Here is a 16,348-nt window from a genome sequence, read left to right as displayed (position 1 = left end):
TAGGAGTAGGTAGCTCAGATGTTGCCATCAGGGACCTCACACGATGCACTGAGACCTTTACCCAAGGCTTTCTTTACTCTTCTTGTACGTATACGTCATTATTATTCATATGATTATGTATCTCTTTCATGTCTTCACAGAAAATATCCCTGGATTAATCTCTCTGTTGGTCTCTCAGACCCTGAACTCATCAAAGCATGGTCACCGTGAGCAAAGCTCCGGCCAGGTGGGTACACTGAAGTGAGGATTCAGGTCTGTTGGGTTCCTAAGGCAGTTTTTACTAGATTGGGATATGAATTTTGAACAGTAGGTGATTTAAACTGCAGGGTACCATTATAGCCATTACATCACAGACTCTGATGAGGGTTCAATTATTCAGCATCCTCGTCTTTCTCTTCACCCAACTTCACATCATCCTGCATTTGCATTAGTTCAGAAGTGGGTAATACAAGGCTGTAACCTCCATTTCAAAATGTAAACACCCACCAAGAGAACAGGACATCCTTTAACATTAACCTCATTTCTCTATTCCTCTGCCATTCTAAATTACATAGAGCCAACAAGGATGTTTATATATCAGCTGCGGAGCCGTTTGAGGTTCTTTTTTTTTTTTTTTGTTAAGTAATTGATGATTTAATTCCCGTCCTCCACGTGCCTAAGAGCCCCGATGAAGCTACTTCCATGAACATGCAGTGTTAACTCTTTACAATTTAGTCTTTGTCCCGTATGACCATGAATCTTGCTCCAGTGGGCTTCTTTTCATTCTTTAACAGTCTTTCAGTTCTTGACATCCAGAAAAAAACTGATGGTAGGCAGTGACGCTTGTGCTCCAGAAGATTCCTGTTCACGGGAAACGGGTCTCTTCACGATTTTTGATGATTGACACATTTTTTATTCCCAGACATTGACCAAAGTGACGAATTCCCCCAAAAACCTATACGCAGCATTTAATCAGCAATCTTGGAAACCGGGATTCAGCTCGTGCAATTCGGCACATTTATTTATAAAATAATTTTAAAAGGTCTTTACAAAAGCTTGCGACTTGAAGTGGAGGATGGGAGCGAATCGTGTAAATTCCACCTTTCATGAAACTGTCACACCTAAAAATGTTACCAAAAACTTGTTATTGAAGGGCTCCGTTTGGGGTTTTCTCATCAATACTGGAGTCATTTGACCTCAACTTCACATTCAAAGCTCATATTTATCTTTATTATTGTACAAACCAAATAAAGAATCTTTGACTCACAACATCCCCTGCTGAGAAAACAAAACAAAAAAAAAAAAAAAAACATCCTCAAGCAACTTTTCCATCCAGCTCTTTAGATTGTTCTGAAATTCAGAAAATTCCAGATGTCAAACTGTGACATCAACTTCAACTCTTCAGCTTCCTCTTTCTGGAGAAATTCAGAAAAAGGAATAATTGCACATAGTTGGAGAAATTAATGCGAGACACACAGGAACAGTCCATCACTTTGACTTTGTCTTTTTTCAGCCACCATTGCTGGGAACGAAACTAGAGCTGCAACAAATGAACAGACACCAACAGGAGTGATGCCTCATTCAGTCAACAGACCAATGGAGTTCTGTTGCACAGTTTATTTAACAATATGGTATATAAGTAAGAAATGAGTCTTTTACCAGTTTGTACAGTGATTTCATTCTCTCTCTCTTATATTTATAGTATTTTGCTTAATAACGATTTACAATAGGAGAAAAAGTAAATCCCCCTAATTCAAATTTTGTGATACAGGAATGAGGGCTGATGATATTGTATTTTTCAGGTGAATCCCAAATGTGCCTTTCATCCCTTGAAAACACAACTTAGTGTCAAATTTAGGAGACTGGGCATTCATTGGAGATGTTTCCTACCAACAACCTGTTATCATTCCTCCTCAGCTTAGGGGGCTGGTCTCTTTCTCACACTCTCTTTACACTTTACAACATTTGTATGACATAAAAGTATGACAAAATTCTTTTTAACGTCAAATTAACAACTTTCTACACCATTTAAGCAGATTTTTTTCAAATGAAAATGTAGGCTGAGAAACTTGCCTATGTGAAACGTCTTGGAGCCGTTTCTCTTAGTGACCGAGCGTCTGTGTCAGTGTCTTCATGTGCGCCTGCATACATGCCTGTGTATACACACTGTTGCAAACCATTTCCTACTTTGATACAACTGAGTGCTCTTCATACACACAAGTGGGAGGGGAGCCATCGCATCGCCTGAACGCATCGCACAAACGCATCGCCTTGCAGTAATGGTACAAACACTAGATTACAAATGCCAGGAATGACAGCTTGAGAAGGGAACGAAAACCTGGCCCAATTTCCAGACAATATATTTTACAAGTTTAACAGAAAAATGTATTACATTTGTTCTCCAAAGGTACAAAATAAAAAGATATGAATAATATAATGCAATTGTACATTTTCTTGAAAAAGGGGGAAGAAAAAAAAGAGAGAAAGGCATGAAACTATACCAAAAACAAACCAAAAATAAACTGAGTATTGAACACATTTGGTCTCAACCAAAAATATATTCTTTGTGATTTAATCTTATTTAAGAAGCAACTTTCAAATTCCTAAACCTTTTAAGGAAGAAACACCCAGCCATTTGGGTTTAGGAAACAATTACATCCCCATAGAAGTGTCGACTGTTTTTTTTTTTTTTCCATGACCAAATTTAAAGTTTGACGGTTGAAACAGTTGAAACTTTTTACATGTCAGTACAAAAAAACCGTTCTTAACTTTAGAAAGAACAAACAAATCCCCCTAATGGGATCAAGTCTGAGGGGAAATGGGAGAGAAGCGGGAGTGGGAGGATGTTTCCTGGGAGTGAGAATGAGTTCTTGAGCTCCCAGTAAAAATGCTACAATCTCTCCACAAACTTCTCCAGAGTGTCCCCCGTAGCATCTCCCCCCATCCCCAAGTCGTTGCTCAGCCCGGCTCTGTTGGGCGTGTTGAGCTGCGGCAGCATGGCGCTTTGTTCTGCTGTACCCAAGTGTCCCTGCTCCATGGACTGCAGCGGGCCGCCCAGGCCCGGGCGGGGGGAGCCCGAGTGGGGGAGAGGCGGATGCTGCGGCGAAGGTTGGGGTTGGTTCTGAACCTGCGGTGACGGGCTGGAATGTGGTGGCTGTGGCTGCTGCTGCGAGGGCGGACAGGGAGACTGGACTGGCGCGGGGGAGCGGACTTGGTTGCTGAGGCCGCTGGCTAACGCTGGCTGGCCCGGAAGGCACGCTGCGCCCTGGGCCTGGCCGGCCAGCAGGTGGGTCTGAGGGCTCATGGGGCTCGGCTGGCTGGAGGAGCCCATTTGCTGCTTGAGGACGGCCTGCTGCTGCTGGGGAAGCTGCTGCTGCTGCTGCTGGAGCAGCCGCTGGTGCATTAAGTTCTGTGTGGAGTCCATCCCCATGCCAGGCTGAGTCATCTGAGCTATTGATGGGAGCTGACCCATAGGTCCTCCTGCTGCTGCTGCCCCGGCCTGCATGGCTATTTGCTGCTGCTGCTGCTGCTGCTGCTGCTGCTGCTGCTGCTGCTGCTGCATGCGGAGCTGGGAGTATGTAGTTGCTGTCCCCTGTGGCTGAGCAGGGAACTGCCCTGGATGGCCTTGAGACATCACTCCCTGCTGCTGCTGCTGCTGCTGCTGCTGCTGCTGCTGCTGCTGCTGCTGCTGCTGCTGTTGTTGTCTTAAGAGCTGCCGACGGTAGAGCTCCTGGATCTGGGGGTTGGTGTTGTGTGCTGCGTTCATCAGCTGGCCTGGAGCCCCTAATTGAGCCATACCCTGCACAGGAGGTTGCTGGGGCTGCTGCTGGGGCATCCCCGGCCTCTGCACCGGCCCGGCTGGCATAGCCATGGTCTGCATGTTTGGCATGCCGCGCTGTTGTTGCTGAGCTGCCTGTGGCTGCTGCTGCTGCTGCTGCTGCGGCTGGTTTGCGTGATACTTTGCCGTTCGCTGTTTGATGAAAGCGGCCATCAGCTGAGGGTTGGATTTGAGGATGTTGAGAACTTGTTGCTGCTGTTGCGGGGAGCTGGGAGACTTGAGCGTGCGTAGAAGGTCCTGCAGAGCGTTGGGGGGGATGGTGCCGGGTCTCTGTGGGGTTTGTGGCCGGGCACCGGGCTGTTGTGGTATGAGCATCCTCTGGCCCTGTTGAGCCTGCTGGCCTTGTGCCATCATGGCCCGCTGCATGGTCATGGCCTGCTGCGGCGTCCCGCCCGGAACCAGCCCCGGTTGTTGAGTCTGAGCCGCCTGCATGGGCCCTGCAGGTCCGGCCCATTGTCCCGGGACCATGCCGGGCTGCATGACCTGCGGCCCACGAGGCCCTTGCACCATCTGCATGTTCTGCTGCACTGGGCCAGTCATGCGCTGCTGTGGTTGCTGCTGGTTCATGGGCAAGCCGTTCATATTGACCCGGTAGTTCTGTTGGTTCTGTTGAGCCTGTGCCATCATCTCGATGTGGTGGGCCATCTTGACCGCAGCGGGCGGAGGCTGCTGCTGCAGCGGCTTGGGCGGCAGGGGCGTCTGGGGGAGCGGGGACTGCTGCTGGTGTAGAGGGGAGGCCTGGGGTCCAGGTTTGCCCTGAGAGACGGGGGCCTGAGCTTGGCCGGAGCGTGGAGCGTTGGGGAACGAGGGGGACATGACGCCGGCTGAATTGGGGGTCTGTGGCTGGTTAGAAAGCGGCTGCTGGGGCGTTTGAGGAGTGTTGGGCTGCGTGTGGGAGGTGGGAGTGCTGGGGGTGGCCGAGGCTGGTGGAGATGGCAGCGGCATGGTCCTGCCTTGCATGCTAGCCATTCTTCTCCGCATTAACTGGGCCTGCTGGAGCCGGTGCTGCAGCTGCTGCTGCCGAAGCTTTTGTTTGATGTTCAGGCAGAACGGGACAGGACACTTGTTCTCCTGACAGTGCTTTGCGTGGTAACAACAGAGAGCAATGAGCTGCTTGCACACGGGGCAGCCGCCGTTGGTTTTGCGCTTGCAGCCCTTGGTGTGCTGCACCACTCTCTTCATCTTCTGGCAGGACGGCAGAGAGCAGTTTGCATTGCGACACTGACAGGCGTGTACCAGGGACTGAATGCATCGCTGAATACTTAAACGCCGACTCTCCTGCGGGCTCTTGGAAGCCTCTCCACTCTGGCTGTTGTTGTCGTCATCCAGGCCAAGACCCCACTTCACCATCTGGTGCTCGTGGCCCTTCGCGTTGTAGCAATTAATGCAAAGATCAAAGTCCTGAGAAAAAGAAGAAAAAAAGATGAGGCACAGTAATCAACAGGAGCCCAACCACAGCATTGTCTATACACGAATCCAGCAAAACCCGGAAGTCGAGCGGCCGCCATTACTGCGGTGGCGGCTCCGCTCCTCCGCTCCCATAGACATATACGTATAGATCCATGCTCCCTTCCCATGGATCTATTACTCCGCTCCCTGCCAGGCTCTCTTAATGTATTTGTATCATCGGAACACTCCTGTCCCGTCACGTGCATTTGTTTTGATAGTGAATGAAGACGGGACGGACTTTCAAAACTACTTTTCTGTTTCACCAAGTGAACAGACGGAACGCAAAAAAAAAATGTTAAACTGCTGGAAAGGAACTGGAATTTACCTGGATACCTTAAACAAGGAAGCCAGGGAGCGGTATATGGAGAAAATAATGATTATTAACGGTTTGGGTTCATATGAAATCACTACTAAAGAATGGAGCTCCGATGAGGATTTACTGCCGCAGTTCTGCACAACCCACGTCTTACTACCTTGTTTAGTGTTTGGCAGCTGCTTTGGTAGATGTTTGACTCGCCATGTGTTTCAATAAATTTGTATAATAATACAACATACAGTACATCTTTTTTATTACTCTTACTTCTCTTTTCTTTTTTTTCACCGCTATATTATGTTGAAGAGGCTCCGAGGCGTGAGCAATATTTTTCTTTTCCTCGTGAGATTATTTTTTTCTTCTGCAGCTACAAATACAGTTGATATTTTTTCCTCAACAAACTAGTTTTATCTGCAGATTGGGGTTATGTATGTATGTATTCTGTATCATCCGGAGCTGAGATAGTTCTGCCCTTCAATTAGAGACCTGTTATTGCGTTTTTTTTGGTCATCGGACGCCAGGCGATCAATAAAATATTCTTGGATACCTAAAATAAAACAAAACATAAACAGGTGTTATTGTTGTTTTTTTTAATCACGTAGCCTTTCCATAATGATTACATTTCGCGCTGCTAACGTCACACGTAACGTATGCTATATTACAGTGTTTAATCATACACTCCCTTATCTCCCTATTCCTCTATTCTTTCCTGCTTATCGCTCAAACAAATCATTATTTATAAATTAACATCAGCATTAATTTAAGATACCTTCATTATTTATGGAAGGCCACTGTCTAACATCATCAATCCAGCTATAATGATGCTGTAGAGCGTCAGGTTACAATAACAGCGCTGCGGTGGCAGATTGACACCTGCCACCGCAGCAATGGCGCCGCCGCAAGATGGAGGCACACACAAACCGGTCGCCGGATTCGTGTATATCAAAAGTGCAATAAAATCAAGTTTTCTGGTCACTACATCGATTTAGGTCCATATATCACTTCCCACGATTTATGAATTAAAACATAATTTCCAGTTACAAACAGTTTGTAACTCACCTCACACACAGTGCAGTGCCAGCGCGTCTCCACATGGTGCTTACACTCATTGCAAGTGTAAACAAAGCGATCCTGTCCCTGGTTGTGCAACTCAACCAGCATGCACATGGAACTCCACTTACACCTCCTGAGGGAGCTGAACTCCCAGTGTTTGTCCCTTGCCAGAGTCAGGAAGGCGTCGCGGCCGTCCATCAGGTCACAGGAGATCATGGGGTCGGGATCAGCAATGGGCGGCAGCGTGTTGACCATGGGTGCAGAATGAAGGTGGATCACAAAGAACACCTAAAGCCGAGAAAACACGTTAGAGGAGGAAAAAGGAGGAGGCAAACAGACGGTCCAAAACCCATCTTTTGGTAAAGTAAAACATCATGGCATCAAGTTATCTTTTAGAGGCAGACTTAGTGTCCACAAGGTGGTGTCAGTGCTGCAGAATCGAAAGGCTGCGCCCAACATTTCTAATATAGGAGAAAATGCTCTGGCTTGGTTGCAGTTTTAAGCAAATTCATTTTCTCAGGAGTAACAAAGCGAAGGATGCAATTGCAACACCTGAGAAAAAGTGATTTAGGAGGTCTTACTCTCCTGAAGTACCTTCTTGTTAGACAGTATGTATGTGTAGATCTTCATCTCCATGACTTCCGGTCATATTAAATAGTTTCTCAAAACGTACTTGCTTAGCTAGAAGCTTAGGTAAGTTTCTGGCTAAGCAATGATTATTTCTAATGAATGGGAATATAAACAAAATCCCAAAATGGAAAATACGCAAAACAGACATTTTTGAATGAACAGTATAAACTTAAAAGACATAAAACTGAAATACTTCAATTGTGTCAAATGTTTTATTTGTATATGTGTACTTTTCTATTTAGCCCATGTCTTCGGGACCCAAAGTTTAATCAGTTATTTCCTAATACTGAACCTTTTAACACTCACACATCCACAAAACGCATGTTGCTGTCAACAGTTTGCAGCCTCACAAAATGTTTTAAGAAAAACAAGAAACAAATCGGACCTCTTTGTGCTTCTCCATGGTGGCGTAGAGTTTCTGGGACAAGTCATTAGCTACATTCGGCATTCCAGGCTTCTTCTTATTGGCTCGGCTCACGCTGCTCTTGTTTTTGTTGGCCTTCTTGTTGTTCTTTTTCTTAGCATTTTTGCTGTCACTAGGCGTCCCCTGAGGATTATAACACACATTACAATCACCTTACTGCTACAATTACTCAATAGTATGCGTTTTCAGGTTTGATAACGTTAGGCCTGTTGAACATTTTAAACCGCCCATACTTCTATAGTTGCTTTATTTTATTTATTTATATATTTTTTAAACCAAAACCCTAGAATTGAACAAGTAACATAACACTAGTGTAAAAACCTTCCCAAATTCCAATGGAGGAGTTGTAACTTCATATTAACTCATCACCAAAACAAAGTAAAACACTGATACCTCAGGAGTTTCAGAGGCAGCCGTGTTCTCCTCTTTCTTCCTCTCCTCCTCCTCCTGCTCCAGTTCCTTGATGCTCTCCTCTAAAACGTTAGGCCAGAAGTCGCCTTCAAAGTACGGCAGCTCACTGGCGGTGGTCAGTCGATCCTCGGTCGCTTGTTTGAAAATGTCCTGAGAGAAAGATGGAAAATATATAGAAAATTATTTCAAAATGTAAATAATGATAAAAATATCTACTTAAAATGTTAAATGGAGAATATTTCTTTGTTTGCAACTTTTTCTAACTCTACGGAACCCTCTACTCCTTTGTTCAGAAAACTCAAACTTCTATCAGTATATGACATAAATATTCATCAGATATGTGTGTTTTTATACAAACATATGTTTTTGCCTTTTTCTTTACCACTATCGTTTAGTAATTTTTTCACTTATAATTCTCAAATACAAATTTTCTCGCTTAAAGTAACAAAGGATTCAGGCCTCTTCATATTGGGTCTGCCTTCGAAAACATTGTCTCTGAGTAGATCTCATTTCAAACTTTGTGACAAACTTCTGTTTCTGGCTAGGAGATGCATTTTAAAGCAGTGGATAAGTGAGAAGCCCCCGACAGTTACACAATGGTACCAAGAAGCATATAAGGTTTTACCCTTAGAAAGACTTTCTGCGCGAATGAAAGGGGATGATAGTTGGTTTGAAAGAACATGGTCGGCCCTGCTGAGGTACCTACCTCCGCTCCTCCGGGACATTGTAAATAAGGGGAGATATGCCTTGGACTGGAATATTCCCACTAGGTGACCTGTGAGCATATAATGTGCCTACCTACTGCTATCACCTGTCTCTAGACCCCTCCCTCGCTGTATCGTTTTGTTTTGTTCTAAATTAGTCTAATTATTTAACTTATGTATTTATACATTTATATTTTTGTCCTACTGATGGTTTTATCGATGTCATTCATTTAGGAATTTTGAAGTTTAATTATGTATGTTATTTATTTGTTTATCTGCTTTTATTTTCATTAACTTCATCCACTTTGTTCTATGTACTGTATTATTTTTATTATTATTATTATTTTTATAATTTTAATATACTTCTACTGTACATAGGTGGCAGTTGGCACAGTATGCGGGTAGATGACTGAGGCGGTAGCTGGGGAGGCGGTAGGACTGGAGGAGTGTCTCTGGGGGTTGTGGGGATGCAGGGTTTTTATTTGATTGTTAGTTTCTTATCCTTTTTTTTTGACTATCCTACCTTGAGTAATCTTTTTTTTTTTTTTTTTTTTTTGGATGGTGGTATGTTTTCCTTCCTGTTTTGATACCTTTGTGATTGCAGAGAGCACTTGTTTGTTGTTCAATGTCTATTTCATTTTGATAAAAATCAATAAAAATCTATTTAAAAAAAAAAAAAATAATAATTCTCAAATACATTCATATAATACTAGACAGGTTAATGATTTTCATTTTCCTTTTTATAAAACTAAACACGGCCAGTTTTCCCTCAGATATCGCGGTGTACAGATATGGAACTCCAAATCTCACATTATCAAAAGCTCTGCTTCTCTAGAGATTTTTAAAAGAAATTTATCATCTCATTTAATTCACATTTAAAAAATGTCAAGTTTTCTTTGTTTTTTTTTTTGTTTTTTTTTTGTGTGTGTTGATGATCTGTAACTATGTAGTCAAACCTTCTTTGTTTTTGTTTATAATCTTCGTCTTGTTGTTTTTGTTTTTTGATTTTTTGTAATTACTGTTTTACTTCCTAAATTGAGGGGAGGTCCGTTGCATAAGCCTGTTGGCTTTTTGACCTCTCCTGTCACATTTGTTTTACTATTTTGATTGCAAGTGTTAATTTTATTGTGTGCAAACTAATAAAATAAATAAAAATAAAATTTGTCAAGACACCTTTCATTGAAATGTGTTAGAGGAATTGTGGAGGAATTGGGGATTACGCACATATCTTTTGGGATTGTCCAATAATTCAAGTTTTTGGAAAAATGTCAAAGCAGAAATGAAAAATATTGTCAAGGTAAATGTTCCTCTGATCCTATAGTGTACTTGTTGGGAGCTGTGGCAAAGGAAACATATAACGCAGAACAGAGATATATACTGCAGATTTTGTTACTCATTGCCAAGAAAATGATTACTGTGAATTGGAAGGACAGTAAATCACCGACAGTAACACAGTGGAAGCAGAGACTGAAGCAGGTTTACATCATGGAACAGATGACCGCAAGGCTACAAATGAAAATGGACACTTTTGACCAAAATGGGGAGATGTTGTGTTGTATTTGGATACTGATAGAAATGGGTTGTAGTAAAAGAAGGGGAATTGTCTTAATAAGTAATCTTGCTGTCTGTATTAATGTTGACCTAATATGCACGTTTTGATTGTCTGTGTAGGGGGAAATGTTCTGTTATTTGTGAAAAAGGAAAAAATAAAAAGTTATAAAAAAAAAAAAAACGTTAAATGGCATTGTCGTCACTGCTGGCACATAGAAATGTTCCAGGTTACCTTGTAGTCATGCAGGATCCTCTCAGCAAAAGCCTTGTCCAGCATCTTCCTGTACCACTCCTGCAGTCTCTTGGGCTTTGGGATCTTCTGGTCGGGAGGATGGCAGTGGAAGATGTAGTCGTCTCCTTCACTGGGTGGACACGCCCAGATGTGGCCCTGGGCGTACCTGCAGAGCCGCGCACACCACCAGTCAAGCCATCTGTCGGCTACTTCTGGAAACTTTCAATAGGTGAAGAAAAATAGTAAAAAAGGTAAAGCTTACCCCAGTTTTTTGACATATTCAAGATAGCCGATTAGTATCTCATGGTACACCGCTGTTCGTAGAACCCGAGGTCTGAAGAAGTGAATACTGTCAAGGTATGATATGTACACCCGCCTGCATGGGTTGAGACAAGGAACATTGTCAGTTTCAGAAATAAGAGAGCATTTTCTATATTTACATATTTGTATTAAAATCATTCATTGGCTCAACTAACACACCTAGTGTTTGGAAATGGGCTTTCAGACCCATACTCCTGTACGTGCATGCCAAAGAAGCAAACGTCAACGCCGTCAATCTCCTCAAATGCAAAAAGTGCTTTGGTTCTGTAGGGAAAGGTCTCAGACATTTCACCCGTGTCCACAAACCTGAAAAAAGAAGAATTACATATAAAACTGTTTCAACAGTACTGTCAGATGGAAAAGTTAAAACGTTGTTTTAACCTGGTATTTGTGTCATTACCAGCTAAATGTTTTACAAATAAAATACTGTAAATTACATGTTTATTCACGTTTACCTCACATTTTGTGACTCAAAAACCTTCTAGAAAAACAAGTCATGCTGCCCAAGAAGTCTCTGTGTTTGTCAGGTTTTGCAAACTCAAGAGCATAATGAAACACTTGAACTCAAATTAAAGATGTCACCACTGTGGCAAACCTTCATCTAATGCGTTGAAACAATATGTAAGTGTAAAAATCTGAGGGATGATGCACAATTCCTCTCCTGCAACATTCAGGTTCCATCAGTTCTCTCAGTCGATATAAAGTCTTTACGGAAGACGAAGAAGAAGGTCGCAGGTGATTTTACCTGGCTTTCATGCCTTGTTTGACCTCCACCGTTTTGTCGGAGCTCGCCACCACTCGTACAAACACTTCGCCGGCCTCTGGATGGTTCTGTCTCTTCAAGTACTTATTCACACGGTCCTCTATATGCATTCCCAGTCGCGTTGACTGCAGTCCTGCAGTGAAAAAGCACAAGAAACATATTTTTAACATTTTATACCCGTAATGTTCTAGCTCAAAATAGGAGGTTTCATTAAGATTTTAAATACACCAATAGCTGTGAAGTTGGGGGGGTGGGGGTGGAAAAAATAAATAAAAATCAGTGGGACGTGAGCCTGTAAGACAATAGATCCGTGGCTTGACTCTAGGCTGAAACACTAAAAAGAATAATAAAAAAAAAAAAAACAGTAATTAAAGGCATTGCTTCCAGATGGAAAAAAATTTAATAAAAAAAAAAATTATTCAATTTATGAAGATTTTAATTCTAAGACCTGGACTTTAGAAAAATAAACCGTTTTTAAATCAATCAGATTCCAATTTTCTCTTACAGCAGATAGCAGATTAGCCTCCCAGCATGAAACCTTCTCATGGACCTCCTTTTCAAGCTTTACTGTACATTTTCAAAATAAATTTTAATTAAAATGTTCAAGTTTTTATGCTCTGCTTTAATGCAGCTTGCACTGAGGCAGGACGAACTGTTAGACAGCATCATGAAATCTCAACTGATGAAATAAGTGTCCAAAAAATTCAATGCAGACCTGTAAATTCACGGTTGAGTTCCCCGTACCGTACCGTACCGTACCGTACCGTAACCAACCAACCAACCAACCAACCAACCAACCAACCAGACAGACAGACAGACAGACAGACACAGACAGACACAGACACAGACACACACACACACAGCAGCAGCTGTATTAAAGTGTTAACAGTGCTCATTTTCTTCAAAATCACTCATCTTTATTCTTTTCATTGGGTCTGCACCCAACAATAGTTCTGGCTTCATCTCCTTTCCTAAAACACATCAGGGTTTCATCATTGAATATCACATCTATTGCCCATGGCTGCTTTTCTTCAGCCCATTGTAAACCTATCTACTACTGATGCGTTGCTACTGTTTCGGCACGTGCTTTTATTGATTCCATTCGGTGTATTGTGCATTTTCTATTTGCAAAATTTTGTTTGAACTGTCTGCTCTGATGGGTTGACATCTTCCTTGATTTACCAACGTGTAACTTTTTGGTTTTATGATCCTTTTTTTCGCCCTCAGCTCTCTTGTTGGGACCTTGCGTGACATATACAATGGCTTGTTAAAGCCTGTAAGTCAGGAACTGTAACTGTAGACTCATTAGCATCTCAGCACTTGCACTAAGGAATTTGTTTTAGAAATGCAAATTTTTCTCGTCTATGTGGTGTGGCTAAAAATACTGACAACAATTTTGTCCTCCTCCCATTTTTGAGGCATATATTGCAAAGCCAGAACATTCTCCTACTAAACAGCTAAATGTACAGCTTCCAAATAGCGACTGTATTTTTTGTGAGGGATTGTGTGTATGACATTGGTTCTATAAGCATCTCCCTCCTCGTGTTGATTCTGTACCAGCGCAAATCTCATGATGACAAACTCCATGTAATGAAAACCTTGTTCACCCCCCAAGCTCTTCACCACAACCCTCAAGGGTTGATGTTGTGACTCCTCATTTAAATATTTGGTTATTTTAAAACAGCAGAAACATGAAATGTTGATCAAAGGCCCTGGAAATGAGAAATACAGAGAAAAGGACTAACTTTTAGCAGAGAACTTGTTTTCCTTCCGTGTTTTTGCACTCTTCTTCAGGCAGTTATCACAGATGAATCTAAACGGAGAGAGAAATAAAGGTTAGATTGCCTGCTATTACCTTTATTATCATTATTTTTTAAATATAAATTAACATCTCACCCAGACGGCCAAATAACATCGTAGTGTAAAACGCATATCTGGTGCATCTTCCGCCCACAATCTTTACATTCAACAAATCTGAGGGAACAAAAACCAAGATTATTATAGAAATGTCTACTGTATATCTAAATTATTTCTTCTGTATATCTAAATCTATGTTAATGCAGGCTGAGGGCTTTCATGCCAATCACACACCACTGCAAAAACAACGCATTGGCTCAATTTTATGCCACCAATGGCCATCATTTGTTTGAATGTTGATATCTTAACTGCTTAAGCTGCAAGCAACACAGATATCGCCATTCAGGTCAATGTTTCTCTCCTTGTTACACTCTTGTAAGCCTGCCAATACAAGAGCGCCTTTGTAGGAGGTGGAAAGTTCAAGGTGAAAACAGCCACTGCCATTATATATATATATATATAAAAAAAAAAAAGATAAGGCCTGTTTTGAGATTAAAACTTGAAAAACCAGACAAACTGACAGAGTAGGTGTACTGATGAGGTGTACTAAAACTTCACTAAAAAAATGTTCAGAGAGCACCCGAGATTTAATATCCAATCTGGAAACAGCAAGAGAAAAACAGAAACATCACAATTTGGCAGAAGCAGAGATATTTGGGGTTTGTGTGATCAGGAACACATGGTCAAAAGTCAAATGACACCCTATAATGAATAAAACTAACTTGTGGAACAGGTGATACTTACGGTTCAGGATCAAGTACATCATTCTTCTTGCGCTCAAATTGGTCTTTCGATATCATCCTGAAATATTGGATGAGGGGTGAGAGAGCCGGGAGGGAGAGGAAGTAGTAAAATTATTATTATTATTAATATGCAAATTTGAATTTGAATCTTCGGGGGAAAACATAAAATAGATAGCAAATATTTTTCTTTAACTTAGCAAACAGGCAACATGATACAATCTTGCATTTACTAGCTGAACATATTGTCAATGTTTCACCTGAGATAATTCTTTGAAGTACATACATACAATAGTCAATCAATAATGTATTTCCAACAGATTCAGGAATGACGGTACCAAAGTGAAGTCTCTTCTTTTGTGGAGTTAACCTGGTCGTTTAAATGGGGCTATGCTTTCTGAATCAAAATTAACTTAAACTCCAGAAGGGAAAAGAGGACTAGAAGTCAAATTTAAATGCCTCCGAGTGCGCAGTGCTTCCGTTTATTATTATATAAGCATCCAGTGTACTTACGTCTGTGGCTGTGCAGGATCATCTCCCAACGTTACACTCTCCCCCTGGATCTCATTGAAGCATTTCTCACAGAAATGATATCTATGAGAAAACACATTCTATCAGAAAACACATTCAATACCTCTGTAGCTACAAAACAGATAACAGCAAATCTTGGGTTATTTCCCTTTTCAAAACCCAGGGATAAGTGGGTAATAACGCAATATGTGCTTCTAAGCTGCTAGCTTTACGACTGCCCGTTTCAACTGTGGACAAACTAAAGCATATTATCATTGTTCAGAAGGAGATCACAGGGGTCAGCGTACCACTGAGCTCCCACCGAGAGTGTAAATGGACTGTGCTGCAAGTGCCTCATGCTGTCTTTGCTACTACTGCTGCTGCACTCTTCAAGTGCCTTGCCAAAGTGTGGGAGAAAAAAAAGAAAAGAAAAGAAGGGGGCTGCAGTTTCACAGAGCAAACAGCAGGGGGAGCAAAGAAACACGGTATAAAGCAATGATGTGCTACAACTCATTTGTGAAAAGTAATGACAGAAGAATGTTTTTAGCTTACAATAAATAATTATTTTTTGTACTTTTGTCGTAAAGACACGGGACAGTTACGCTGAAATCCCTCGGGGCCTTAATAAGCATTGACAAACTGTTTTTTTGCCCCTCAAGTGTTTCATGACCTTTGGGGATTAAGGTCTTTAAAGACAGTTTATGCAGAATGTTGGCACCCTGGTAGACAAATGTTGTGGAAACATTTATTTTAATTATTTGCTGATGTTCTAGGAGAGGGAGACGGACCTTTCAATCTGAACCTGACCAAGATTAAAGTATCCTCTAAAATATTTAATTAACTACAACTGCTCATCGTAAATCATGAGGGAAAAATAAACTTGAAAGACACAAATTTGCCCACTGATACCTGTTCTGGTAACTGTAGTATGTGCCTCCAGTAGGTATGGTGCAGAGCTGCTTGCCATAGCAACAGAGGGTTTGAGGGGAGAACTCGTACTGTAGACAGAAGTGAGAGGAACAAAGCTCTATTCAAACAGCCTTTTCTATCAAAACCAAGGAAATCAATTAGAATTGAAAGCTATGATTAAAAAAAAAAAAGAAAAAGAAAGAAAAAAATTTTCTTCTATTTTTCCAGTGAGTGCTTGACAATGTTAGCAACAGGTATTAAAAAAAATTTAAAAAAAAATAACTGACTTCCACAGTGAAAGGCAAAAGGCATGCTGATCTTATTGAATCATAGTATCTTTAGGTAAACCAGGTTAACCTTGAAAGCTTTTGAGACTAAAGGCTGAAATATGCTTCTGCGTCACACCAACGCAGAGCACACGCCGCAGCCGTGACGCCGTGCTGAACCCTTCAGACTTCTCCGTCTCTTCATTTGGTCGCGGTGCAGTACCCCCCGCGGCCACTAGTTAGCGATCTTTTTCTGAATGGTTTATCCGACTTTTTCCGGTCACAGTAAATCAAAGAAATAAGGACAACTATTGTGCAAAAAACAAAAACAAAAAAAATCACATATAAACGAAGAAAAGAGCCCTGGAAGTTCACTACTGATTCAAACCGGAAACCGG

At 41.8% G+C, this 16,348-nt stretch overlaps 1 protein-coding gene across 4 annotated transcripts in view; it reads right to left on the bottom strand.

The window, feature by feature from the left end:
• Nucleotides 1–1,187: 1,187 nt before the first annotated feature.
• The window catches only part of crebbpa (CREB binding protein a), a 76,749-nt gene continuing 61,588 nt past the window's right edge, over nt 1,188–16,348 (bottom strand). For all 4 annotated transcript variants that reach the window (XM_061721359.1, XM_061721367.1, XM_061721388.1 and 1 more), the window contains 13 exons: nt 15,685–15,773; nt 14,779–14,859; nt 14,270–14,326; nt 13,565–13,642; nt 13,414–13,481; nt 11,651–11,801; nt 11,065–11,211; nt 10,847–10,960; nt 10,585–10,750; nt 8,080–8,247; nt 7,648–7,809; nt 6,639–6,920; nt 1,188–5,218 (listed from right to left, as the gene is read on the bottom strand). In XM_061721359.1, the coding sequence (XP_061577343.1) occupies nt 2,870–5,218; nt 6,639–6,920; nt 7,648–7,809; nt 8,080–8,247; nt 10,585–10,750; nt 10,847–10,960; nt 11,065–11,211; nt 11,651–11,801; nt 13,414–13,481; nt 13,565–13,642; nt 14,270–14,326; nt 14,779–14,859; nt 15,685–15,773 (3,912 nt within the window). In that variant the 3' untranslated portion in view covers nt 1,188–2,869. The remainder of the gene's footprint in view (nt 5,219–6,638; nt 6,921–7,647; nt 7,810–8,079; nt 8,248–10,584; nt 10,751–10,846; nt 10,961–11,064; nt 11,212–11,650; nt 11,802–13,413; nt 13,482–13,564; nt 13,643–14,269; nt 14,327–14,778; nt 14,860–15,684; nt 15,774–16,348) is intronic.

The sequence above is a fragment of the Cololabis saira genome, chromosome 1 (assembly GCF_033807715.1).
Source record: "Cololabis saira isolate AMF1-May2022 chromosome 1, fColSai1.1, whole genome shotgun sequence".
Taxonomy (NCBI): domain Eukaryota; kingdom Metazoa; phylum Chordata; class Actinopteri; order Beloniformes; family Belonidae; genus Cololabis; species Cololabis saira.
The sequence above is the reverse complement of the archived record's forward strand: the minus strand, read 5'-3'. Positions and strand labels throughout refer to the sequence as shown.